This window comes from Melopsittacus undulatus, chromosome 4, assembly GCF_012275295.1.
Source record: "Melopsittacus undulatus isolate bMelUnd1 chromosome 4, bMelUnd1.mat.Z, whole genome shotgun sequence".
NCBI lineage: Eukaryota > Metazoa > Chordata > Aves > Psittaciformes > Psittaculidae > Melopsittacus > Melopsittacus undulatus.
Window position 1 is genome coordinate 4,140,812 of NC_047530.1, and position 27,280 is coordinate 4,168,091.

General features: G+C 48.0%; 1 protein-coding gene across 1 annotated transcript in view; it reads left to right on the forward strand.

Moving 5' to 3' along the window:
* The first annotated feature begins 321 nt into the window (after nt 1-321).
* HSD17B12 (hydroxysteroid 17-beta dehydrogenase 12) overlaps nt 322-27,280 on the forward strand; it is a 91,969-nt gene continuing 65,010 nt past the window's right edge. Inside the window, 2 exon segments of the mRNA XM_034062334.1 lie at nt 322-576; nt 578-749. Coding sequence (XP_033918225.1) covers nt 322-576; nt 578-749 — 427 coding nt within the window.

Here is a 27,280-nt window from a genome sequence, read left to right on the forward strand (position 1 = left end):
CGTCCTTCCAGTCTCCACTGGGAGCTGTGTCTGTGCTTTACCATCCTATATCCATCCATAACCCCTGCTCCTATTCCCATCTCCAGCCCCTATTCCCAGTTCCACCCCTGCTCCAGCCCCCGCTCCCCGCACTGCGGGCGGGGGGGGGAGCCCGTGGACGTATTCAGCTGCGAGGCGGAGCCTCAGCATTTTATGAATGGGCTCATATGACGTCAAGGAGGGCGGGAAGAGGGCCCCCGCCTTCCACCAATCCTGTGCGCCTCCCTGGCGGCAGGACCAATCAGAGCACGATATCCGTGTGACGGCCACCCTCACGGTCCAATGGCTACAAGAGAGCGGTGCCGACCACGTGGTGCGCAGGCCGCAAGTAGTACGGGGGCGTGCGGCCGCTCGCTCCCTGCCCCCCTCCTTTCCGGCGTGGCGCGGCCGCGCGGCCGGGGGGGCGGGCGGGGCAGGCCGCGTTGCCCGGTTACCGGCTGATTGACGGGCCCCTCAGCCAATGGCAGCGCGGCGGGGGCGGGCGCCGTGACGGCTGCGGGCCGGCGGTGGCCGGGAGGGCTCAGTGCGGCCGCGGCTCCTCTGCAGCATGGCAGGCTCGCTGCCGGTCGTCGTGCACCTCTACTGGGTGGGCGCTCTGGCCACGGCCTGCGCGGCCGTGCTCGCCTCCTACCGCCTGCTGACGGCCTTCCGCGTGTGGGTGCTGCGCAGCGGAGCCGTCGATGTGGGGCCGGCGCTGGGCGCCTGGGCAGGTGAGTGCGTGTGCGTGTCCGGCCCCGCGGGCCCGGGTCCCCGGCGGTGAGGGCCCGGCGGGTGCTGCCGATCCGTGAGGAGAGGGCCCCCCCCCCCCCCGGCACTGTCTGTGCGTGCGCGCCCCCGGAGCGCGGGGTTGGCGGGGGCGAGCGCGGCTTGGGCTGAGCGGGGGCCGCGGGGTCGCTCCCGCTCCCGGCCGCCGTTTCCCGCGGGGCCGGTCTTGGCGCGCCCGCCCCCTCCGCGCGGGCCGCGCACCTCATCGCTGACGTCACGCGCCCCCCCCCCCCCCGGAGGAGCGGGGCTCCCCCACCCCCCCCCGCTGTCACCGCGGCATCGGGCACGGCCCGGCCCGGCCGCGGGTTCGGGACCGGTGTCAGGCAGGAGCCGGGGCCGCTGCGGGAGCGGGGATGGGACCGGAGCGGAGCGGTGTGAAAGTTGTGCAGGAGCCGCAGACCGGCTCCTCTCGGGGCCGTGGTGCCGGTGAGGGCACCTCGGGAACGGGTCAAAGCACCAGGGGCCGTCAGTGGAGACAGGGGTGATGAGCGGTGGTCCGGAGGCCGCTTACGGCATCCGAAGATGCAGGGTTGGAAGTGCAGCACGGGGTGTTAGTTGGGCTCTGGCAGGGCTGCGTGGTGATAACTTTACGCAGCTCTCCGTTTCCCTGTGGCAGGAATCGTGCTGGGAACAGGTCGTTTCTTCCATTTTAGTCTGACACTGCTATATCATTAATGAATGATGAGAATGATGAGGAATTAGCAATTGCTCCTCTGTCAGAGTGACAGATGAGGCCAAGAGGATTCTCAGACCTGTTCCTGCCAAAGGCAGTGGGAAGGGAAAGTCCGGGACCTGGTTGGGAATTGATAAAATGGGCCTTAAATGTAGTTGAGAGTGTAAGAGGTGTGAGTTCAGAGATGAGGTGGTGGTTCCAAAGGTCCTTCCCTTGGGAAGCAGGAGGGCATCGAGTGCTGAGGCTGCAGCCAGTTCTGGGTGCAGGTCTGTAGGTGCAGCAGCCCCCAGTGAGCTGGGGTAATGGACGTGGTTCCCCATAACCCTCAACAGGCGACACAGAACTCATATGGGAACACAAGGTTGGGTGATTGAACAAGTGAGATGCTGCTAAACCAGCAGTGCTGTTGGCAGCATCACCCCAGAGCGTGACATGGGTCCTAAATGTGTAGGTTTGAAACGCAGCAACAATGCTCTGGACAAGTGGCAGTGTTACATAGAGATGATTGGGGCCCATGTCTTCCAGCTAGAGAAATGGTGTGCCAGTTAAAAGATAAGGGTGACACAGGGGACCCAAAGCCTCTTTGACTTCCTGATGTTGGTTTTGAGTAGTTACTGTATTATCCATTGCCTGCTGACCTGTGGCACATCACAGAAGTCTTGGTGGCCACTTCAGTTTGTTCTGCATTGTTTCAAGCATGGGAGTTTGCAGTGCCTGAGTAACTGCTCTGTGGTTCTGTGTAATACCAGCTTATTGCTGGAACCACAGACTGCAGGCAATGGATCTTCCCTCAGCCACATGTTCAAACACCCCACGAACAGAGAACTGCGATGTGAATGTCCTCTGTCACTTTCCTACAAGCACAGGCAGCAGCAGGCCACTGTGTGTGGCTTACAGACATTACTGTTTCCCTGTGCCATGATCATGACGTTCAAGGCATGGAGGAGCCTTGGCAGCCCAGCTGAATTCCCTGTGCTGGTTACTCCTGCTCTGAAGTGGCAGCTCTGCTGCAACATCCAGGAGGATGGAGAAACAGGGTGATGGTATCTGCTCACTTAGACCTGAGCTGTCACTGTATGAAGAAATGTGCCCATCATCAGGTAGCTCTTGTATGGCTTTCTCAGTCTGAATAACCACAGAGGTGTTTTGCCTTCAGGTGCTTTGTGGCAACAGGCTGGGGAGGCTCCCTATTGCCTTTCCCCTTGAGAAGGAGGATGGAGGAGGTTGCAGATACATTGGGTAACCCTGAGAACTAGCAAAGCACTAAATTATACTGTAGGAAGAAGTGCATCTCCTCCCTCTTTGAAAACCCAATGGGTTCAATGCTAATGAACTGCTGTGATTACTGTGATAATGCATTCTTTCTACTACACACTTAGAAAGCAACTTTACAGCAGCTGGAAAGCCCCTTTTTGTAGGGTATCTTTAGTGCTCTCTAACTCTTCCCCGCACATCTGGAAATGAGTTGCAAATTCGTGCTTTCTCACTGAGTGATTGCATCTGTGCAGCTTCTGTCTAAGCTCTAAACTCACTGGTGTTTAGAAGGAGGGGATGTGAGGTTGAGGGAGAACTCTGTGAACCCAGAATGTACTCTAAGAAATTAGATTTGCACTACTTTAAATAGCAGCTGCTTTGGCAAAAAAGTTGTGTTTTTAATATGGTAACACATGTGAAGGCCTTTCCTGGTTGTCTCTCCCCATAACTCACATCTGGCTTGGTTTTGGGTACCATACAATGGTGGAGGCTGTTGTTCTGATGTGGGATGTTTGGGTGTATCTTGAGAGAGAACGCAGTGTCAGGGTCAAGTGCTCTGTGCCCCATGAACTGATAGCAAGAGATAGGGATAGCAGCTCCCTTGCTTGGAAAACAGTTGAGCTAAATAAACCACAGGTTTGATAGGAGCAGGGTGTAAGGAGTCATTCTGAAGTTACCAAGCATGCAGCAAAGATGTGGCTGCTCCAGTGCCTTCCTCTGCGCAGGCAGCACTGGTTTGTGATCCCTAAGGGTATTCCCTTAGGTCAGATGAGGGTGTCCTATCCTCCCATTGATGGTGGTGGCAGGCAGCCACTTTGCCTCTCTGCCATCGACAGTTTGGTGTGTTCTGGATTGTGTCTGGAGCAGGGAACCTTCTGCTGCTGCCACAGCTCCCGTTTGGAGAGTTGCCCAATCTCCTATTTTAGGAAGCAGCCTCCTTTTTTCTGGAGAAGATGAATTTGGTTTTGTGCCCCTTTCCCTGCAGAAACCTGGTGAAATGAAGTAAAATCCTTTGGTAATTCAGGCAGGGAGGGACTTCAGAACCCCCTGCTCAGAGCAGGGTCAGATGTGAGGTCAGATCGGTTTGGTACATGCAGATAATCAATGTTGTATATTCAAGATGCACTGACATTACACGTTGGAGTGATCTGATAGAATCATGGAATGGTTAGGGTTGGAAAGGACCTTAAGATCATTCAGTTCCAACCCCTCTGCCATGGACACCTCACACTAAACCATGGCACCCAAGGCTCTGTCCAACCTGGCCTTGAACACTGCCAGGGATGGAGCATTCACAACCTCTCTGAGCAACCCATTCCAGTGCCTCAGCACCCTCACAGTGAAGAACTTCTTCCTTATATCCAATCTAAACTTCCCCTGTTTCAATTTAAACCCATCACCCCTTATCCTGTCACTGCAGTCCCTGATGAAGAGACCCTGATACTCTAAAACTTCAAACATCTTGGTCGTATCAGCTACTTCAACTGTGATTTCTTACTTCCTGCAAATATTTGCATGAGAAATACAGCAACTTAGGGAGAGAAAGTATCTGAAGTTATGTTTTACCTGGAAACCGAGTTTATTTTTACCACGTATTTGGCCATATGACACTCAACAGTAAAATCCTGTTTGCTTTCAAGCCTCAGAGTGGCTTAGAAAAGCATCCCCCACCTCTTCCCCCGGTGCCTTTGATACAGGCATGGTTGAATAATCGTACATTTAGTGATTACAGAATGCCTGATAGCGATGATGCTTTCTCATGTGGTGAATACAGCTGTACAGTTGTATTGGGGCCAACAAATGTTTGGGAAGATCAGCTTGCCTTAATTAAGCTGCTCGGAGTTTATTCACTAGCATGCAAAAATAACCAAATCTGGGCAATTTGCTCTAGATTCCTTAAAAAAGAATCTCTAAGAGGTCATTAATCAGGATGGTGCTCTCCACTGCTTCCAACTTGAATTTGGTTTTACACACCCCCCCCCCATTCAGCCTTAAACCGTGCTTTTCCTGTGTAAATGCCTAACAATAGGCTCTTTCATGGGCAGCAAAGCTGAGTGAACACTCTCTGCCTGTTCTTGTTGGCTGCTTTTACTTAACCATGGGTTACATTTGAGTCTGTATAGTCCAGCCTCTGCAAATAGCAACCTGCATACCAGAGCCACTAAGGGGAGGCATGAAAATGTATGTAGCTGGATACACAAGCAGTGGAGTACATACTTATTTGTGTCTCTATGGTCAGGTCCTTTAAAAACTGGAATATATGGGGTGATTCCCAAACGTACTGCCTAGGAAGGTCAGGGTAGTAACAAGGTCTAAATGAAACCTTAACAATAGTCTTACTGGATTAATCAAGCATGATGCTTATGTGAAGAGGAAGTATATAACAGTCCTTATAGCGTACGGCAGGGCTTATAACAGTCTTCCAGTGCATAAAGGAGGCTTACAAGAAATATAGAGAGGGACTTTTGATAAGAACATGAAGCCTTGGGTGCCACGGTTTAGTGTGAGGTGTCCCTGCCCATGGCAGGGGTTAGAACTGAATGATCTTAAGGTCCTTTCCAACCCAAACCGTTCTATGATTCTATGACACAAGGGGAATGGCTTGAACCTGCCCGAGGGGAGACTGAGCTGAGCTCTTAGGCAGAAGCTCTTCCCTGTGAGGGTGCTGAGGCACTGGCACAGGGTGCCCAGAGAAGCTGTGGCTGCCCCATCCCTGGCAGTGCTCAAGGCCAGGTTGGACACAGGGGCTTGGAGCAAGGTGCTCCAGTGGAAGGTGTCCCTGCCTGTGGCAGGGGTTGGAACTGAATGAGTTTTAAGGTCCCTTCCAACCCAAAGCATTGCATGATTTTAAGTGAGAAGCTGGATTTTGTGCTTGTAAATTGTTTGAGTTGGACTCCATCTATGGGATTATGCTTCCTGTGATCCCTGGAAACAGCATTTTATAACTCAGACCCGCATCCTTATGGTGTTTTTGGAGCAACCTTAATGCAGTAAGTCAGGTGGTAAATGCTTTTAATGACAATTTAAGAACTCCATTAAAATGCCATTCACTTTAGTGCTGACCAGGTGCTAACTTGTGATGACTTTGAGCAGCTTTCAGAAGTGATGTCATTTCTCAGGCTCCTTAGCATTACTGAATAGTCATCACCCGAAGGCTTTCTTGTTTCTGTAAGGAAGTTTCAGTCCCTGTTGCACAGATGAGCACAGTCCTGCTTTGCAGGTGTTTGGCAGTGTGCAAGGATGTTGACAGATCGTGTCACAAATCACTGTTACAGATGAGAGCAGCCAACCCAGTGCAATGTGTGGTGGTGAGGTGTTTCAGCCTCCCTTAGCACTGCTGGCACTGCAGGATGTGAGAGGAGAGGCTCTGCACAAATCCCTGTTTTCCCTGTGTGTTGAGCTTTGGGGAGAGTTTTGATTGTGTCTTGTTCTTTAACTGAATCACTTACTCAGGGATTTATCATCTTAAGAACTTCACATCTATGGCAAGGGATTTCTTGTTCTCAATTCTGGGTGCTACGCAGGCACTTCTACACTTACATGAGAGAAAGCATGGTGTTTCAACCCAAAACCTTCAGAACATGTGATAACATGCTAGCAAGCTTACAACTCTTGATCACGACAGCTCAAGTCAAACTTGCAGCCTGACCTTGGCACATCTACTTACTTGTATGGCTATTTGCAAAGACCTGAAGGGTTACTGCACTGAAATATGGCACTGGGAGCGATCTGGTGCAAGTGTCCTGATCTTGTCTGATCTTTCCAGAAGTGCTGTGCTCAGTGTGCATGGCTTGTTCTTTTCCCCCTTGAAATGTGAGGTTTCCCAGTGTCCATCCTACTTTTTCTCTGGTAACAAAACACAGTTTGCACTGTGTGGTGCAACTCCTGAGACTTTGACGTTCTTAGTGAGTCTCTAGTATCCTTTATGCAGGCAGCTGTTACTAACATATCTTAACAGTTTTGCTTCCTGGAGTGAACAGTACTCTGTTTTATCCTATTTTGTGCTTCTTGATTGCATCTTTTAGGTGTTTTCCTTTGCACATGATGTTGTTGACTGTTTACAGGGCCTGTTTAGTAGGGTTGCTCAACACTTGCTGCATTAAACAGTGCACTTGCTGATCATAAGAGGAGAGGGAGAACAAATGCTTAGAGCCCAGAAGTCCAGATTCCCATCTCCAGTTCTGCTACATCCCTGGTGATGGGCTTCAGCACTTCCTTTCTGGCTTGTGTTAGCATCTGTTGGGACTAAATGTGGGTGTGCAGGCACCACCAACCTCAGTATCAGCCAGGCTCAGAACCTCCAGCTCTGGAAGTTGTGACACTTCCATTTTCCTGTTCTTTAAGAGATGCTTTTCACTTTTCAAGTGAAATTCTGGATGGAAGAGTTCAGTAATGCAGAGCTGGTATCACTGGGGAACTTGAATTGGAATAGGAACTGGCTTTGCAATGTTTATCTGCAGGAATGGAGGTGCATGTGAGGGTCAGTTGAATGCTGTACTATGGTCTCTTTGCTTCCTCTAAACCCCAAAGCTAACTGTGATTGGAGGATGATCTTTTAAGGTCATTTCCAACCAAGCTGTTCTATGGTTCTATGCTGTTTACATTAAGGTAAAAGTAGCTTCTTGCTCCATATTCTTTATACGGCTTTGGCCTGTGTACTTCCTTCTGGGAAGAGTACCTGTGAGGATCCCTGATGAAAGGCTTTGTGTAGGAATGAGGAACACAGAAGTGTCTCCAACAGAGAAGTCCAACCTGGAGCTGTGCTGGCTGTTGGAGCCAGTTGGGTAAATGCACTCCTGTGTAAGGAACAAGCGAGCTGGCCGATGGTGTGAGGGCAGTGCTGATAGTGGGGCTTGGGGTAAACTGCAGTAGTTTACTATGTGGGAGTTGTGTTTTGTGGTTGGTGAGTGGAACGTGTTGCTGGTTTTGGTCTCGTGAGTGTTTTCATTACTAATCCATGGAGTGGGACAGCATCTCTGCTACAGAAGGGGTGATAGGAAGAAAATATCTTTCCTGTTTATTCTAACAGAAATGCCAGATGTGATTCTTTAGGCTTGTATATGGACACAAATGTGGGATGAAGAGCCTAGCTGGTGGGTAAAGCATGTCATGGTGTGTTGGGCTTGCATGGTTTAATCCCTTGCCTAATTAGATTTAGGGTTGCTGCTTCTAACTTCAGATGACTTCTGTTGCTCACTTATTGATAGGCTTTAGGAAATGCACGTTCCTAAAGCAAAACACTTCAGACTGAGCACATTAAATAGCCTGAATTCTGGCATTTTCAGGTGTTGACTTCCTTTCTCTATAGTACATGGAATTGCACAAAAGGATTCTGCCTTGAATCTTCTATTTTTTGACTCCTGATTATTTAACCTTAATGTCGTGTTTTTGTTGAATCTGCACAACTTCCCAGATTCCTGGAGCTGAAGTCTAGAGCACTGCACCATCACCCACTGGGTGAGTCATTAGCGAAGCTGGAATCCTGATCCACAATACAGGCTTCTCCTGTTAACACTGGCGAGGAGCTATATGCAGAATTTCCTACTGAGCTTTTAATGTACTCTCCTTCCCTCAGCAACAGATGGTGACACCTAAAATGCTGGGATTTGGTTGTAGGCTTTGGAAGAAACCGCTTGTGTAGCAGTTGAAGCTGGAGATGAGAGGTCCTTCCATGAGGAAAATGGTTCCTGTCCCTTTGTTTCTTGTTCCTTTCCCTTTTTATGTTACCTCCTGCTTCTTTCTCTCCTGAGGGTTCTCTTGGGTTTCTCTCATGGCTCAGTTGCTTGTCCCCAGGTTGAGGCCTGGGCTATGTAGATGCAGTACTTACTGTCTAGTTGGCTGTACAGGATTTGGGTTTGGTTGCTTGGAGTTTTTAGTCTGTTTTTCTCCTTCCTATTTTCTCCTCTTGAGTAACCATGAGCCCTGGTGTCCTTGGAGGATGGGTTACATCAGTCATGCCAGTACCCAAGGGACAGCTGCATCTCCACTACTTAGTGGACAAGGATGAGCAGGGGTGAGGAGCTCAGCTCTAAGGATGTTAATCACAAAGGTTTTCCAAAGGATTTTCATGTGTATTAACAAGACTGCAGTGTTTCTCCCTTTCTGCTTCAGTGGTGATGAGAGAAAGGGAATGGGAGATGTGGGATAAGCTCAATGGGGGTTTTGTTGTTCATGGGAAGAAACTGTTGTGTAAAGACTAAAGAGCCTGGTCTCCTTCCAAAGTGCCTAGTCCCTACTTTGGGGTGCAGAGGTTTGTGGAGCTGGGTGGATGTAGGTATGGAAAATAGAAGGCAAGGATAATCAGTGTGACTGCTGCTACCTCGCCAGTGCTTGCTTAAGCTTGCATGTGGCTCTTTACCACTGCATCCTTGTTCCAGCAAATCCCAGTTTCATGTTCCTCATCTGTGTGCAGCCAATCTGTTCCTCTGACTCTTCCCTCTTATCTCTTCTGAAGCATCTGGTTGACCTGTTTCCCATGGGCTTTGGACCCTCTGCTTCCTTCCCCACAATTCTTATCCTGTCAGTCTTGAAGATGTGTCTGTGCCCAATATTCCTGGTGTCTTGATTCCCGTCTGCCTCAAGAGCTTTCTATCTCTAGAGTGTGACTGAGGAGAGGTGATTCAGCACAGGCGATGAGTCAGATTGCTAACAGGAGGGAGAAGCAGCAATCAGGAGGATAGGGCAGTAAAGGATCACTGCACTGCTGGAAGAAGCTGCTACCCTGTCAGGAGTTCAGCAGGGATTACAGTTAGGATGTCTTGGTGTTTGTTCCTGTCCTCAGATGTCCTGCTTGTCCAACTCAGTGTTCATTTGGAGTGGCAGAAAGGGATGTGTGTTCTAATCAGCTTGCAGTTGTGCTTCAAGGCAAGTTACCTGTCCTAATACAAGCTCTCCAGTCTCTTTGTCCTGGTAGTCCCAATTCTGTCTTCAGATCTGTGTCAGAACTTTGGGGCTCTGCAGCTTTGTGTTGCTTCCTGGATTCTGATCTGAGATCCTCCATTTCCTGCTCTGGTTCTTCTCCTTGGCTATTTTTGCCAATTCTATCTGTGATCTGAGTGTTGACTCCAACCTCTAGGGCTTCATTCATGTTCCTTGGCACTGGAATCGGTTTACTGCCTCTCTTATGTGATGTCAGTTGATAAATGAGAAGCCATCAATCACGAGAAGACTGGATGTAGGGATTTAGATCATGGCTTTACGACCTATTTACTGGGGGGAGAGAAGAAAGTGGATAGAGAACTCTTCTGCTGTGTTCCTCCTTGTGCCAGCACTGGTGTCTTGTTGTGCAGTGATCTCATTAAAGAGGCTGCCCTGCAGAAAATTAATTACTTTTTGGCTATTTTTGTTCCCTGGCCTGCTTTGCTGTGGGTCAAATGAGTTCCAGTGCTGGTGCAACAGAAGGGAAACCCAGCAGTGTTATGAAGCTGTATGTTGAGGATACAGTGAAGCCCAGTGGTCAGCTTATGTTGCTCCAAGACCAGGCTGCTGCCAAAAGAATTGCTTCTGTTCTAGATGCTGGCTGTGAGCTCTCACTGCTTCCTTTATGTTGCCTCTAGTCGATGGTGTGAGGGAGGTCTGCTCACTAGCATGGTTGACAACTTAACCCAGCAAACGAGACTAGCTGTGGGGTTAGCTGGATCAGCTCACTGGTTTGCCTGCACAGCAAGTGAGGAAGAGATGCTGAGGAAGCTGCTAGGAATGGATGGATGGGTGATATCCTGCAGCTATGCTGGCTGAAACTGAGCCTGAAACTTCAGGAGGAGCCTGTTGTCAGTTCTGTTGCTTGGCCTCATCTTTCTGGGCTATTCCATAAGCCTTGTTCTGCTTGGTTCCATGCAGAACTCATGGAACTGATGAGTGTCATCTATGCAGTCTTGCAGTATGTTGAGAGGCTTGTTTATGAGTTGCAGAGTAGTTTTGGAGGTCTTTGCTAACAAGTTCTGACAAGCTCCTTTTTGAAGACTGGGGTAATGGGTTTGTATTGATTTACTAGTTAGGAAGTGTATTTTCAGAAGTAAAACTTCCCCCATCCCTTACCCAGTAGCTTTAGTACCTTTTCTATCCTTGTGGCCTTATCCTTGGGGTCAGACCAAGTTGTATTTGGCTATATTTAAAACTCATTCTGGTAACTGAAATCTTGGTGCATTACAGTGTTTGGAAATGAGGGGTGTGTGTGGGGTGGGTGGGTAGGAATCTGTTCATCCGGAAGTCATTTTGCCTAAAATCTCTTGGCTTACAAAGAAAGAGGTGGGTTTGTCAAGCTGCCAGCTCTGCACAATTGGGGTAGGATCGCATCCCATCTGGATTTGTCACTTCACTTGCTGGTTGTGGTCAGGATTAAAGCGTAGACGTTGTGCTGTGAAACACTGCCTTGCCAACGTATGAAAAGAATGGGTTTATTCAGAGAAACACTAGTGTGATGTACCAGTATAGACTAGCTCAGTCACTGTAAGCAAGCTTTGGATTGAAACCATGTCTTTTAATACACACTAGTTAGAACTCCTGTTCTTGCAGCTTTGCTTTTTTTTTGCTTCTTAAGCCTCCTTTGAGCACAAAATCTGTATAAATGGAAGAAGGAGATCTGAAAAAGAATATATTTTACCTTATTGTTTAAATGCATTTCCTTTAAATAGCCTTTACTGTAGAAGTTGGTTTATATTTTCATTTTTAAAGCCTTCTTTTTGGGAGGAATTACTAGTATGATGTGCGTCTAAGGGAAGGGATGGTGATCATAACTTTTAATGCTCGGACTTGTCCTGTATATGGTATTACTAGCTGGGGATTTTCTGCAGCCTGAAGTTTTGTCCTTATGCCTAAATCTTGGAGCAGTGATTGTGTTCTTAAAGCATCTTGATGTTTTATTTTTCTCCTTAAGGTACTAAGATCTGTCTATGCAGAGGCAGTAAAGGCAACCTCCTATGCTCTTCTGAGTGTGTCTGGCTTCTAAAGGGGGGTTTTATCTTGGAGCAGAGATAGAAGTCCAATAGCAGGTCCTCCAGTCCCAGCCAGAGAGGACTTGGGGAAGCAGACTTTTCTCTTGTTTCTTCCTCTAATGGACATGTAAAACCTCTGAACCAGAAGGTCCTCGGGAAGTTCCCAGGCACAGCTACAGGTTGGGCAGAGAAGAGATTCAGAGCAGCCCAAGGAGAAGGACTTGGGGGTGTTGGTCAATGAGAAAATGAACATGAGCCAGCTTCAGTGTGCGCTCACAGCCCAGAAAGCAACCGTATCCTGGGCTGCATCAAAAGGAGCGTGACCAGCAGGTCAAAGGAGGTGATCCTGCCCCTCTGCTCTGCTCTCATGAGACCTCACCTGGAGCACTGTGTGCAGTTCTGGTGTCCTCAACATAAAAAGGACATGGAACTGTTGGAACAAGTCCAGAGGAGGCCACAAGGATGATCAGGGGCTGGAGAACCTCCTGTATGGAGACAGGCTGAGAAAGTTGGGGCTGTTCAGCCTGGAGAAGAGAAGGCTGCGTGGAGACCTCATAGCAGCCTTCAGTATCTGAAGGGGGCCTACAGGGATGCTGGGGAGGGACTCTTCATTAGGGACTGTAGTGATAGGACAAGGGGTAACGGGTTGAAACTGAAACAGGGGAAATTTAGATTGGAGATAAGGAGGAAGTTCTTTACTGTGAGGGTGCTGAGGCACTGGAATGGGTTGCCCAGGGAAGCTGTGAATGCTCCATCCCTGGGGGTGTCCAAGGCCAGGTTGGACAGAGCCTTGAATGCCATGGTTTAGTGTGAGGTGTCCCTGCCCATGGCAGGGGATTGGAACTGGATGAGCTTAAGGTCCTTTCCAACCCAAACCATTCTGGGATTCTAAATTGGGATAGGGTTGCAAGGGTGGGGTGTCGGAAAGGGAGGAAAGCAGCAATTAGAGAAAGAAGGATTGGGATGGGAGGTTCATAAAGTCACTCAGCGATCAACTTATGGGTTCTACTTTCTGGAGCATCCAGGCAGCTGGTGGATGCTGTTCTGCCTTTCCAGCATCACATCCTGTCAAGGGCTGTTGCTGGGAATTCCTCTGAGCTGCTTTTTTCCTGAGCCATGGCTGGTCAGCTTGCCTGGGAGAAGCTGGAGTCCTGTCAGCACTTGCCTGAGTGAAGGGCTCTAACTACCAAAAGGCAGTGGGGAGATTGCAATGAAGACCTTGGAAGGAGCTTGTGTTGGATCTTGATGGTTGGGGTGTGCTGTATTCCTGGTGTAAGTCTTCACTTTGGAACAGGGTATGTGCTGAGGACATGGTGGGTAGTGCAATGTCTGCCAGTGCTCCCTGATGGAAACAGGGCTCTGGGGACTTGAAATTCCCTGGGTCCTTGTGTCTGCCTCTGTCCTGCTGCCTTGGTTGTGGGATGTATGGAACTGGGGATGCATGGGGCAGGCTGGCAGTGAGGGGTGCAGGAAATGCTCTCATTCTGCCTACTCCTGAGGGTGGTGTGTGCTGGGCTGCAGAGGAAGAGCTGATATCCCAGGGCTGGTCCTGTGGGAAGCCAGGCTCTGTGGAAGAGCCTCATGTGGAGTGGGGCTCCCATGCCTCAATAACATGGTTTGAATGTTGGGAATGTTGACCGCATTCACTGTGTGACACAGACATCCTGGAATCAGTGTGTAGGAGCGGAAGGGGCTTCTTGTACCTGCTGAAGCCTGGGGCTCAGGCTCAACTGCTACTTCCATGGCTCCTTCCCATCCAGCTTCCTGCCCTTGGGCTGGGAACAAGGCCTGAGTGTGGTTGAGGAGCAGTGGATGCATGGACCCAGGAGCCCCCTTCCCCGTGGTGTCCCTCAGGGCTCGGTGTTTGGGGCCACTGTTCAATACCTTCATTGATCTGGATGAGGGGATTGAGGGCACCCTCAGTAAGCACCATGTTTTTGGGGGTGTTGCCATGCTGAAGGATGGGAAGGTTCTGCAGAGGGATCTGGACAGGCTGTGGTCAATGGGATGAGGTTCAGCCAGGCTCACTGCTGGCTCCTGCAGTGCTCCAAGCTTGGGGAAGAGCAGCTGGGAAGCGCTCATAGGAAAAGACCTGGGGGTGCTGATTGATGGAGCTGAGCAGGAGCAGCTTGTGCCCAGGCAGCCAAGAAGCCCCCAGCATCCTGACCTGTACCAGCACCAGTGCAGCAGCAGGGCCAGGGCAGGGATTGGTGAGGCTGCACCTCGAATCCTGTGTTCAGTTCAGAGCCCCTCACTGCAACAGAGACATTGAGGTGCTGGAGAAGGGCCAGGGAAGGGCAATGGAGCTGGTGCAGGGTCTGGAGCACAAGGGATGGGGAACGGCTGAGGGACATGGGGGGTTCAGTCTGGAGAAGAGAAGGCTCAGGGGGGACCTGATGGCTCCCTCCAAGTGCCTGACAGGAGGATGGAGCCAGGAGGGGCTGGGCTCTGCTCCCAGGGAACAAGGGATGGGACCAGAGGAACCGGCCTCAAGCTGCACCAGGGAAAGGTCTTTCCCAGCCCGGTTCCTTCCACGATCCCGTTGGTGTCATTCCCATCCTTTGCGTCGCCGCAGCGCCCCCTGCCGGCCCCGCGCGGCACCCGGGAGCGGGTCCCTGCCGCCGCCGCCGCCGCTCGGGTCCCGGTGCCGCCGGGTCCCGTTCGTTCCCCGCTGGCTCGGGCGGGGGAAGCCCCGCTCCGCTCCCGGGGGAGCCGCTCCCACCTCCGGCACGGAGTGGGTAACGCTTCTCACCTCAGCCGCCCCGGCAGCGGGAGGGGGAGCGGGGCCGTCACTGCGGCGGCTCCGCGCCCGTTACCTAAGCGGTGACATAACGCGCTCCCTCCGCTCCGCTTCCCCAGCGCATGGGGCCCGCATGGGCACGGCCGCGGGGCGGTCTCCTCCTCCTCATCCCGGAGCGGGGACCGCAGCCACCGCGTGCGATGGGAACACCGGGGGGGACCCCGAGCACAGCCCATGCAGCACCCGCAGGCGCTTCCCCTTCATCATGGGATGAACTGCAGCTGAAACGCTGAAGGAGGCTCGGTGTGAGCCTGGTTTCCATAGGAAAGCTGGGGAGTTTTCCACCTGGGAATACACTGCAAGTTTTGAAGTGCTCAGCGTGAAACACAGAGAGCATCGGTGGCTGTTTCTTTATTTAGAAATGGGAAGGGGAAGGCAGCGTTGCTTGAGCTTTGCCTTCAGTCTTTAATGCAAACACCTACTGCAAAGCAGTGACGATACAGACCCCCCCCGACCAAGCTGAAAAGCAGGCAGGGATTTCTAAATCGCTTTAACATGAGACTCTCCCTAATGCTTGATGGGAATTTATCGAGGGCATTTCTCAGGAGACGACTGTTACCTTCCAAATTGATTAACTTGAGCGTGTTAACATCATTCATCTTTCCCCCTCCCCGTGCCCCGATGGATAGAAATATTCAATTAAAGCAAATGTAATTAAGAACGTGGGATGCAAGGGACCTCTGCGGAACAATAATTACCAGATATCCCAGTTTTAGGTGAAATCAGGTAATATATATATATTAGGGCCAGAAAATACAAAACACTCTTCAGATTTGATAGTTTTCTAGCACTGCATCGTTGTCTTTCATTTCTAAGCGACCCCCTTTTTATGAATGGCAGGTTTTCCTCAATTGAGGAGAGTACAGTCTGTTCCCTGTTCCTTCTTCAGGTCTGCGGGCTAGAGGGTGCTGCTGAGCACTTGAGTGATCTCCTGACAATGCGGAGGAGAGCGACTCTCTAAAGGTGTGGTTTGAGCTTGTTGAAGCTTCTGTTCGAGAGCTGCAGTGCACAAAAGCGAGAGAACCGGCTCGCTTCTAATTCCGACAGATTAAAGTGGGCTTCTGGTGCGCAGATAGAATGTGAAACGCGGACTTTAGACACTGCATAGTACCTAACACTTGTTGTTGGCAGGGTTAGAAGAGGAGTTTAATGGCTTTTCACAACTTTGTATGAACCATCTATGTGAATAGGTTGTTCCTCATCGTAATTAGGTAACTTCTAAAGACTCTAGAAATTTGAATCCTTCTTGCTTCACTTCTCTGTGTTTCTAAGAGTTGCCTTTATAACATCTCAGCAGCTGAATGCAGACTTGCCAGCTACGTCAGCTTTTATCTGTGCTTGTCTTTGCATCTTTTTAACACCACATTATCTGCTAAATATACTCCTAAAGCCATCCTTGCCTCTGTACGCTCACGAGGAAGCTATTTCCAGTGCGACTGAGAGGGCTCCACTTTTAACAGCATTAATGGTCTTGGAGTGAGAGGTTATAAAAGGTTTAGAGCCATTCCTACCATAGGATAAGCGTGTTCACCTGCTTCTTGTGGATCTTGGAGTGCACACAGTCATGCTTGAATTTGTGAGAGGGGACACCCTGAGGGGTGTTTTCTTCTCTCCCCAGAAGTTCTACTTTAGCAGTTGGTTTTGCACGGAAACTTAATGTAAAGCCAGCAAAAGGGAAAGGAGGAAAAGTCAAATTTGATGTTGGTTTGTGTCTTGGGTAGCAACAGGCAGCTTAAATGGTTTAATTTACCTCTTCGTTGTGCTTGAGAACTGAAGGTTTGGGTAACCTGGAGTTTTGTATCCTTCAATTAGGTGAGAATAGAAGCATAACCTTTTACTAGAAGGTATCTCTAATAAGATCTCTAAACAAGAAGATACCACTTCTCACTTAATGTAGACTACTTTAAGAAGCCATCAAGGCTAATTAGTGTTCTAAACCCTTCAGTTTTATTAATCTCAGACTGGTTTTGGTGGGTAGGGACCTTAAAGCTCATCCAGTTCCAACCCCCTGCCACAGGCAGGGACACCTTCCACTGGAGCAGCTGCTCCAAGCCCCCGTGTCCAACCTGGCCTTGAACACTGCAGGGGATGGGGCAGCCACAGCTTCTCTGGGCACCCTGTGCCAGCGCCTCAGCACCCTCACAGGGAAGACCTTCTGCCTAATATAATAAGCTAAATGTCCCCTCTTTTCAGTTTGAAACTATTCCTTCTTGTCTGATCTTGCCCTTGTATGACACAGTATTACCTAATTTAAGTGCTGGAGGCTTTCACCTGGAGTGGTCACATTAGCGTCAGTCCACATTTATCCTGCACAAGCTGCTCACAGATGTAATAAGGATGTGATAGGTTGACCCATTCACTCACAATTGTCCATGTCCTGCACTCCCACAGTTCTGCAGCCTCATGTGAGGAGCTGTGGGCTGGGTGAATGGGAGCAGCTCTTTGATGCTTTCAGACCACCAGTGGATGTTTCTCACCTCTGTGGCTAACACAGCACATCTTGTATTGCTGCTGTGCTCTTCCTTTGTCTCAGTAAAGCCATCAGGAGCTGGCTGGGTCTCCTGGTTTGTCATCACTCCTGTAGTGCAGGAGTGAAGCAGATGTACACTTGTACTCTAGCTTCCCACTGTATATCCATTAAAGAGCTCAAGCTTGCTTTCTGCAGTTGTCATCCTCCTACCACCTTCACAAGGCCTTGTACAATTCCCTGTGTGACGCTCCCTATGCTGCTATTTTGGGGCTTCAGGTATGGAAGTCTCTGTGCTTCAGCTTCCCTACTTTGGAGCAGGTTATGTGGTTTGGGCATGAATCTTGTTACCGCTTCAGCTGCTCTGCAGAATCCTTCTTTTCGTACCTCTGTGTCCCTGGAGCACATGCTAACTTCGCAGTGTACAGCTTGTTTTAATGTAGCTTCTAGCCAAAATGAATAAAATATCACTGGGTGTCTTCCTGCCTCCATTTCTGCTCTACTTCTGAGCCGGCAGGATCTCTAAGAGAGTTTTAATTCCCTGTTCTGTATATAGCTTCTGAATGAAATCTCTCCAAGTCTTGCTGCTTTGCATCCGGATTCCTTTTTACCCCCAGATAGCCTGTGGATGTTACAGATTCTCCCTATAGTGGCTTCTCTACGCCCATGTTGGAACTGGGGGGGAAGTAAATACATCATGTTGGTGGTGGGGAAGCAGAACTTGACTGCTCCAAACAAGTTGTCGAGACTTATGGCGCTGTTTGCCTTCTGTCTCTCTTGTGTGGTACATGACACGATGAGAACTCATGAAAAGGGGAAGATCTTGGAGATACCCTAAACCAAAGCAAATGATTTTGCTGTGTTCAGATCCATCTTTACTCGTTGTAGGAGCTGAGGTGTAAAACTTGAAGCCAATAGCAATGCTGCTCATGCTAACTGCAGGCTGTGCAAACCAGCCTGTGAAGTAAGATGCAAATTGGCTCAAGTTGGGTTTTGTTTATGGCTGCTTCAAATTAAAGTATCCAAGGCTGGAACATAATGAGGATGTTAATGTAGAGTTTAAATAGATCATGAGAGCAAAGGTTTGGAAATGCAAAACCCAAGCCAAATATATATATATATGTATATATATATACATACATATATATATATATATGATACATGCAGGGGAATTCCTCGTGAGCCCTAAGTGCTGGCCATGACTGGAAAATGAATGGTCTGAAATAGTAGGCAAGAGCTGCTATATATAGACCTTGCATGTGTTAAGCAAAGGCATCAAACCCTGCACAGGAGCAGATTTGGTTTGTGGATTTATTAATATATGGTGTCCATGACCACACATTCAAAACAGTAAATGTGTTTTTATGGCCCTATGTCTTCTTCCCCAGGCCCTTGGAGATCAGAAGTCAATCACAAGTAGTTCCCTGGTTAATTCCGGCTTTGGGAATATCTCTGTTTTAGGAAGGGGACACTTGGAATTTGAGTTTATATAAGGGGTCAGTGGAAAATTCATCCTTATGGTTGAATCTGTTACATGAGCATCCACGTGGCTATTTCGAAACCTAAAGGATTCACACATCCAAAGGGCTGAAAAATCCTTATTCTATTTTAAAAATAATTAAGGAGGGGGAAAAAAAAAGCCCCAGTTTTTCTGGAAGTCTTCTCATTTTGGGAATTTTTAGCTGCTGAGGCAGTCACAGAGCAGAAATGTGTCTTAACAGTTGTCAGGCACAAGAACTTTTTAAAAGATCTCCAAGACTGGAAATAGCTTTGGGAAGGATTTAGATGCTGTATTAGCTTTGTGGCCTTCTCAAAGTCTTTGCAGAAAATCAGCGAGGAAACCAAGCTGCTTTGTATTGCAGTAGGAAATCAAGAGGGCAAAAAATCCCTATATGGGGATTTGATTTGACTTTCTTGTTATATACAGTGCAGGGCAGGTGTATACGATGGTGATGCTGGGGAGGGACTCTTCATTAGGGACTGCAGTGATAGGGCAAAGGGTAACGGGTTCAAACTGAAACAGGGGAAGTTTAGATTGGATCTAAGGAAGAAGTTCTTTACTGTTAGGGTGGTGAGGCACTGGAATGGGTTGCCCAGGGAGGTTGTGAATGCTCCATCCCTGGTAGTGTTCAAGGCCAGGTTGGACAGAGCCTTGGGTGCCATGGTTTAGTGTGAGGTGTCCCTGCCCATGGCAGGGGGTTGGAACTGGATGATCCTAAGGTCCTTTCCAACCCAAGCCATTCTATGAATGTGTGTGTATATCTATCTATATATATATACACACTTTTCATGTGTAAAATCTCCTTCTTGGAAGAAACAACATTAAAAGGGTAATTCCTGTGGGTAATGCTGGTGCAGAGAACAGGAAGGTGACAATACAGGGTTATTAGGGACCTTGTAACACGTTTTAATGTGGCTTGGGTTCTTAAATGAAAGGTTCTGGGAGAGCCCTTGCAGCTATTGCATCACTTGCTAAAAATAGCATCTTTACTGCATAAGGCAGCCTGTCTGCAGTGTGGATAGGCTTGAGAAATGAGTGCTGCTTGTGAATGATGTGCAGTCGTTTTTGCTTCTCAGCTAAGCAGGGTTTTGGTCTAAATTTTGGGGCAGAATGAAATGAAAAGGTTTTATTTTCTGTCCCTGGGGGTGGGGGTGAGTTTGGAAACAGCAGCGTCCACAGGTCCTGTGTGCAGCATGGGTCTAAAAAGATGGTTTTTAAGCTTAGTGAAATTACGGTTTAAAGACACTGATAAATATGGTTTTACATTGTAATTGTCTGGGGAAAGGAGGAAGGAAAACTTGCTTTGTGCAGCATGAGGTAGTTGTTATTCTCATCAATCACTTCAAATTTAGGAGGGGTTTTTAATTGCAGTTACACAATGCAAGCAATATATAATGCTGATGTAAATTCTTATTAAAATACTCCCCCCACACACCCCAAACCTCAAATCCCTTCCCTTGAAAACAAGAGTTATGTTTCACAATGGCTTTTTCCCCCCTCCTCATTCCGAAGCCTTAGTCAAGCTGTAGCAGCAAGGGAGTGTGTTTGTATTCCAGTGGTGTTGCTGAACCAGACAGGTCTGCAGCACAGCACTTTATTTTTAGACTCTAGGTTGCCATTTTTATCCTGTAAAAAATATTCATCAGCGTCTGGGTGACAGGCCATCAGTTCTTATAAATGTGTCAGACCACGTTTTTTCCACCTCTCTTTTTCTCCTTCTCCTTTTATATCCTGCTGTATACATCTCTTTTTTTGGGGGGGGGGGTGGTGGAATAAAAGTGGGAACAAGGGTACAGATTTAATTCATGCATTGGGATTTTTCAATTCACAGATCTTGAGCATCACATGGTTCATTCATCTTCTGCGCTCGGCTGCTTACGCAGCTTTGCTTATTGTCTGCAATGGGTGAACTGTTCTGGTGCATTGAGCTGGAGGCATGGGAAGGGGCGAAGCAGGTTGGCTGCTGAAGCAGGTTGCCTCAGCTGCCCTCGCTCTGCATGGCCCCAAAACACCCTGGTGAGGCAGTGCTTACTGAGAAATCCTTTTGTGTATGGGTTTTGGGGTACTCGTCAGGTATAAAATCACTTCCTAGAGAAGCTATTTGAGATCATTTAACGTCATTGAAGATGATGTATATAGGTCAGTTGGCTTTCAAAATAGAAATGGGGAGATCTCTTCTGGTTTGGCATGTTGAATGGCTAGCACATGGCAGTAGGGGCACCAAGCAGTGGGGTTTTAGGATGGTGAGGCAGTAACTCGCACCATGCACCAATCTGTAGCACAAATTTCACGGCAGGAATGTGGTGTTTCCATTGCTTTCTATGGTGCTGCACTTCTGAACCTCCGTAGTGCAGCTGCCCTGTGTATATGTGGAAAGCTTCAAGCTTTCATATAGAGTTGCTCCTTGAGCCCTTGAAGAGCCATGTAGGCTAGCAGCAAGCTCAGCATGGGCTGCTGTCACCAGAGCAATTGGTACTGCTGCTGGGCCCCTTCCTTTCTCCCTTGAACCCAAACACGGGGATCTTGCTTTAGCAGTGATGGGATCATGCTTTTGGGTGATTCTTGGTTGCTTTTGCTGGTGTTGGGAAGAGCTGTTGCTGGTGGGATTTGACAACCAGGAGCAAGCAACTTGCTGCTGGAGCTGAGTTAGCTGTGGCCCAAGGGGGACCTGGCTATGAGGGCAATGGGTCGCATAATGGTCTAGCTGTGTCCATAGGCTTTATCTGAATGATGGGAGATGCAGCATCTCGCATGCTGAGAGACAGCTGAGAGGTTTCTCTGCAGATACTCTTACCAGAAGGTGAAGGTCTGAGTCAGCTCTGTCCTGATTAGTTTTGGTTCATTTGTCGTTTAAAACACATTTGAAGTCTCGGGAGCATTAGTACCCAGGATGGCTTGTTGGGGCAGGGCCATGCTTAAGTGTTGTATTAAATAAGGGTGGCTATCCACAAATGTAAGAGCAACAAAATGATTAAGATTGTTGGATACTGATGTATTTTTGGGTTAGGAGTGGAGATTCTGTATGCTTAGACTGTATATGCACACATGTGTTAAGAGTTGTCTGGGCACCTTGTGCCAGTGCCTCAGCACCCTCACAGGGAAGAGCTTCTGCCTAAGAGCTCATCTCAGTCTCCCCTCAGGCAGGTTCAAGCCATTCCCCTTGGCCTGTCCCTACGGGCCCTTGTCCCAAGCCCCTCTCCAGGTTTCCTGCAGCCCCTTTAGGCACTGGAGCTGCTCTCAGGTCCCCCCTTCAGGAGCCTTCTCTTGTCCAGGCTGCCCCAGCGCAGCGCTCTCAGCCTGGCTCCAGAGCAGAGCTGCTCCAGCCCTTGCAGCATCCCCATGGCCTCCTCTGCACTCACTCCAACAGCTCCATGTCCCTCTTGTGCTGTTGCCCCAGGGCTGGATCAGGACTGCGGGGGGGGGGGGGGGGGGTCTCCCCAGAGTGCAGGAGAGGGGGAGAATCCTGCTGCTGATGCTCCTTTTGATGTAGCCCAGCATCAACGTAGATCGTAGACCTTACTAAGGAGGGCTCTCGGGCACAGTCATGCACCTTTTGGGTAGGGGAATATAATATACTGAGCACGTGGTGTGACTCTGCTAGGAACTTCTTTAAGTGTGTATAATTACAAAGCAGCTTTTCAGAGATACTCTTTATCAGTCACGTTTCTACTGCACAACATAATGGAACACTGCCTTTTTTAGGGTTAAAACTCTTCCTTCTGCACAGATAGGCAGCAGTCCTGAGTTACAACATTCCTTCCTAAAAACTGGAACTTTTTCATGTTTGTGTATTAGGCAAACATGTAAACCATTGGCAAGTGGCCTCGTGGAAGAAAGTACAGTGGTATCCAGGAGACATGAAGGTAACCCATGTATTTCAGGTTTCTGATGTGTTTTGACTCTGATGAGTTTGAAAGATGTTAAGGGTTGGAGGCTGGATCTAGATTGGTTTGCTGTTGTGAAGGGTAAAGATACCCAGGTTGGATTAATGTTAGAGGAGAAAGCAAGTAAGGTGGAAACATGCCGGTGACTGCATGAAGTGGAGTGACCTGAGCCAGAGTGATAAGACTTGTCCACACATGAGGTTTCTCCTGTGCAGCAGTGGCCAAGTTCATCCCTGCAGACGTAGGTTAGGCAGTAAGCCCTGTTCTGCCCAAGAAAATGCTGAGGAGTGCAGGATATGTGGTTCCAACACAGCCAGACTGGGGTATTTGTACCAGTTTGGCAGCAAGTAGGGTGAAACCAGCCTGGCTCCCATCTGGGATTGTGTTGGGGTTCCTTTCTTACCAGGGACTGTGCTGCAAGAAGCTTCACAGAATCATCAGGGTTGGAAGGGACCTCGAACATCATCTAATTCAATGCAGGGCCACCCAGAGCTGGTTGTATAGGGAGTCCAGGGTAGGATTTGAATGTCTCCAGAGAGGGAGACTCCACCTCAATGGAGCAGCCTGTTCCAGTGCTCTGCCACCCTCAACATAAAGAAGCTCTTCTTTGTGTTGAGGTGAAACTTGTGGTTCAGTTTATGGCCATTGCTCCTCATCCTGTCGCTCGGCGTCACGGGAAGGAGCCTGGCACCATTCTCCTGCACCCACCTTAGAGATATTTATATGCATTCATGAGATGCCCTCAGTCTGTTCTATAGACTAAACAGGGCCAGCTCCTGCAATCTCTCCTCCTGAGGGATGCTCCAGACCCCTGAGCATCCTTGTGGCCTCCACTGGACCCTCTCCAGCAGCTCCTTGTACTGAGGAGCCCAGAACTGGACACAGTGCTCCAGATAGAGCCTTCCTTATCAGAGATCAACTACATGTCTTTCCCAGAGAATGTTTTATCTTGGGCACAGTGGTCCTTGTTGCAGATTTGGATGCTGCAAGCGTTTATCTTTGTCCGGAGACAGGATGATGAGAAAATGTCCAAGCCCTTCTGTGGCTTGGGGTTCATTTGAGCTGGAAGTTAAGAAGAAAATGAGTTCCTTCAGTGCCAGTTTTCTTGGTCTTTCTGTGCTTCCCAACTTGCCTATTTTTGGTGTATTGTTGGTGCACTGAAATTCTACTCTGTAACTTGCATTCAAAATGAAGATTCTAATTCTGGGGATAGGGAAGGAGCATGATTTTTCTAATAGATGGAATATATTTAGATAATTCTGGTATTTTTAAATGTACTTAATTTTTTTTTAGTTCATTTGCTGTCTGCAGAGCTGTAGTCCACAGAGATTCTGATAGAGGCTCCCATCAGAGGGTTGCCTGCATGTCTAATCTCATATCTTTTGTTTTATCTGTTACATTTACCTGTTTTGTCGAATAAATACACAAAATAACTTGAAAATCCACAACTTTCAGTTTAAAGTCTAGAAAGGAAGTTAAGCAAAATGATCAGTGTCATTGCTTAACATGATCAAGAGATGGTGGAGAAAGCACCAAATCCCATAGTAACAGATTGGTCTCAAAAAGAACAGGAGGAGATGATACTGTGCCTTGCAGGATGTGGTTCAGAGGTGTTTCTTACTGTTACAGTCTCTATTAGATGCTAAGGTTTACGTAGATTACTGTAAAAGATCTTAATAGCTTTTCCTGCTGTGAATTTGTCCAAAATCACCACCAAATAGAGCTTCAAACTGGAGACAGGAGGAACATCCTGGAGAAGGGACCGTGATGTGCTTGGCTGCTTCTTAAATTCTCCTTTCAGTACCTATTGCTGCCCACTGCCAGAGACTATGTCTTGGGTTTGCTGGTCCTCTGTTCTGATCTGGAAGGTCTAATCTTGTGATAAACTGTGACACCAGGAGAAAGCTTGTCCACGCTATGGTTTCTATCTCACTTCCAATATACATACCCGGATATGTGCGAGTGGAGGGATTAAGTGAATGGTAACAGGATGTCTTTATTGACTCCCATGTTTTGCTTTTCCTTTCTAATGGCTTGATGTGTTGGGATGTGTCATGTCCTCGCTCTATGATGCATTGTGCTTGAAAGGTACCCAAACCTTCATTTAAATGCTTCTTCAAGACTTTGTTTTGTATAATTCTCAATAGTCTGGGTCTTTGTCATGAAGCTCTAAAAGGTGTTTCAGAGGCTTAGAGAGAAGGCTGTATTTAGCACTGCGTTTTTGGGGTCTCTTGACATGTGCAGCAAAGAACGTAAGGAATTTTATGTCTGATCCTAAAAAGCTGCTACAAAGTGCTGTTTGTTCTTTTCATGCCCCAAATGTTTTTGGAGACTGGTGTCCTCTCTGTGAATACAGAGGTGCTTGTGAAGATGGTTTGAGTTATTGCCAGGACAATAAGGGGTTCCGGAAAGAACCCCTTCCTGGTTCTGATCCTCTTCATGAAGGTCTCCATCCTGTTAGGACCATCGTGTATTTCCCTCTCCTATCATTTGTGTCTCATCTCTAGCTGCAACTCGCCTGTCTTTCATGAAGAGATGAGCAGAGGCACTCTGGAAGTCAAACTGTGTGTTGAGATAGGGAGGATTAAAACCCTCCTCTGATGCCCTTTGACAACCTGAGGAAGCCTAGAAGCATGCAATTAATAGAATGTATCAAACCCAATCAACAAATTAGTCAGGCTTATTTTGTTTGCCATTTCCTTCTGATCCATTAAATGGATAGTAATGAACAGATTCTTGTTGCAAGGTTGTAGTTCTGTTTCCAGAGTTACCACTGTCTTGTCCTGCACTGCTCTCTTGCATCTCGGAGCTCCTCCAGCAGGTCAGGTTCTATATCCTCGTATCCTTACTGTGCTCTTCAGGGTCAGAAACAGGTTTTCCTTCTCTCCTTTAAGATTCTACTTTCCAGTTTAAATTGTGACCCACTTATTTTGTTCCTAATGTAATCATAAAATGGTTTGGGTTGGAAGGGACCTTGAAGGTCATCCAGTTCCAATCCCCTACCATGGGCAGGGACACCTTCCACTAGAGCAGCTTGCTCAAGGCCTCATCCAACCTGACCTTTTGTTTTCTGTATTTACACTACATGAGTTTATAAAGAGCAAACAAACCCCTTTTAAACTCATCTCCCAGCACCTCAGTGGATGCAAGCAGGTTGTGTAAGTTCATAGTCCCTTTTATATTAAGCAGCTGCACCCCAGGTATGTTTCTTCCATTGCTTACAACGGAACTCCTCCAATGGTCACCTCAGCTCTTAGGTGAAGTTAGTTAAGTGAAGTGTGCATTTGGCATTTGATAATGCCATGTCACCACATAACATCTAGCAGTATTATGTTTCAATTATGCTAGTCTATAAACCCATTTAAATCTTTGTGGATCACACTGTGATCCTTTTTAGTAGCTAGGTGAAGTTCATAAAGCATTCCCTCCTTGGTGGTCACTAGTAATGATGCTCAACAGGAGTTGTGCTGAGATCAGGCCCTGAGGAGTGTAGGTAATAATTTGCTTTTATCCTGATAAAAGTTCCTTTTTGAGGGGTCTGAACCATTGTAGACATCTCCCCAGGTAGCTCCTGATGATGTTCTAACATTCTTATGTTTGGTCTCAGTCACCTTCATAGCCATAGTTTCTCCTGGCCATCCTATCAAACCATTTTCTTTTGCCTCGTGAGTCTGGTGTGTTATTCTTATCTAAAGTGATCCCACTTGCTGCAAGTTTGGCACAGTTGCCTTTTGATTAAAAATGGATCTAGTGCTGTATTTATCCCAGTCTCCACTCTTGGCTTATGATTATTCTGACACCCTGTATAGATTTGACTTGCAGTGAGTATGTCCATGGCTTACCAAGATCACTTGTTATCCCCTTCTGTTTGCAGGTGTTGGGTTTTTGTTGCTATGTCACTGACTTGAATTTTTCTGCCTGTTACCAATGTACAGTGAAAGAGAAGAAAAAGAAATCTCTGTTTTCTTCTGGTGACATTTTATGCAGAGCCTTCTTCCAGCTTTGTAGGCTCCAAACCCAAGAACCCTTCTGCTTGCTGCTTGTGTCTCAAGAGCACAACTTCTCTCTTCATGTTTCCAGTGGCAAAACGCACTGAAAGCCTTCAGATGGTGCCAGTCCTGAGCTCTCTGATCCTCAAAGTATTGGAACAACTTCCTTGCTGTTCCAGAAACTTAAGTTCAGGGCACTCTTGGCTTCACCTGATGTTTTCTGGATCAAAGCCTTGAATGCAGGGAACAGGCCAACAAAGCTCCTCTCTCCTCCCAGACTCCCATATCCATACCACAACAGCCCATCTAACTGGAGGAAAAGACCTCATGGCAAAGACTTGAGTGTGAGTGCATAAAAGGAACTTGGAGAACTCACAGGGAGCTCTTGGAAGTGATGTTGCTGTGATTTCCATGAGCTCTTCATTATGGTTTTATTGTTGGGGTTTCTGGATTGCTTCTAGCTCTCAAGTCTAAAGAAATCTTGGGAGCTCACTGCCCAAACCCATTCCCTGCTATAGCTCTGGATGAAATGGGAACTTGTCAGTACTGTGATATTTATAGCCTATTTTTTCTACCCACAATCCTAGCTCCTAGACACAAGCTGTTACCGAGTGAGTGTTTGGTTCTTGGGAATGGAACCTTTTTCTGTAGCCTGTCTTTTCAAACCCTGACCCTTAGGAATTAGCTCCTTTGTGCAGGAAAAAAACCCTTCATACCAAAAAACACCCCTTTAAATACAGCATTTCTAGGAGTTCAGCTCTGGTTTGGATAATGTTTCTGGTGAAGCTTCCAGTTACATTGCGACAAGAAGTGAAGTTTGTCTTCTTTTTGCAGGGAGTTTTGTGTTTCTATTTCATAAGGATGCAGGAAGTTACTGCTGTCTTATTAACTTGCAGCCAGCATGCTTATCTCCTTTGTTCTTTGTTAAATATGAGCTGGCATGTGTTAGACTGCGTTAGCGTTCACTCTTTGGGA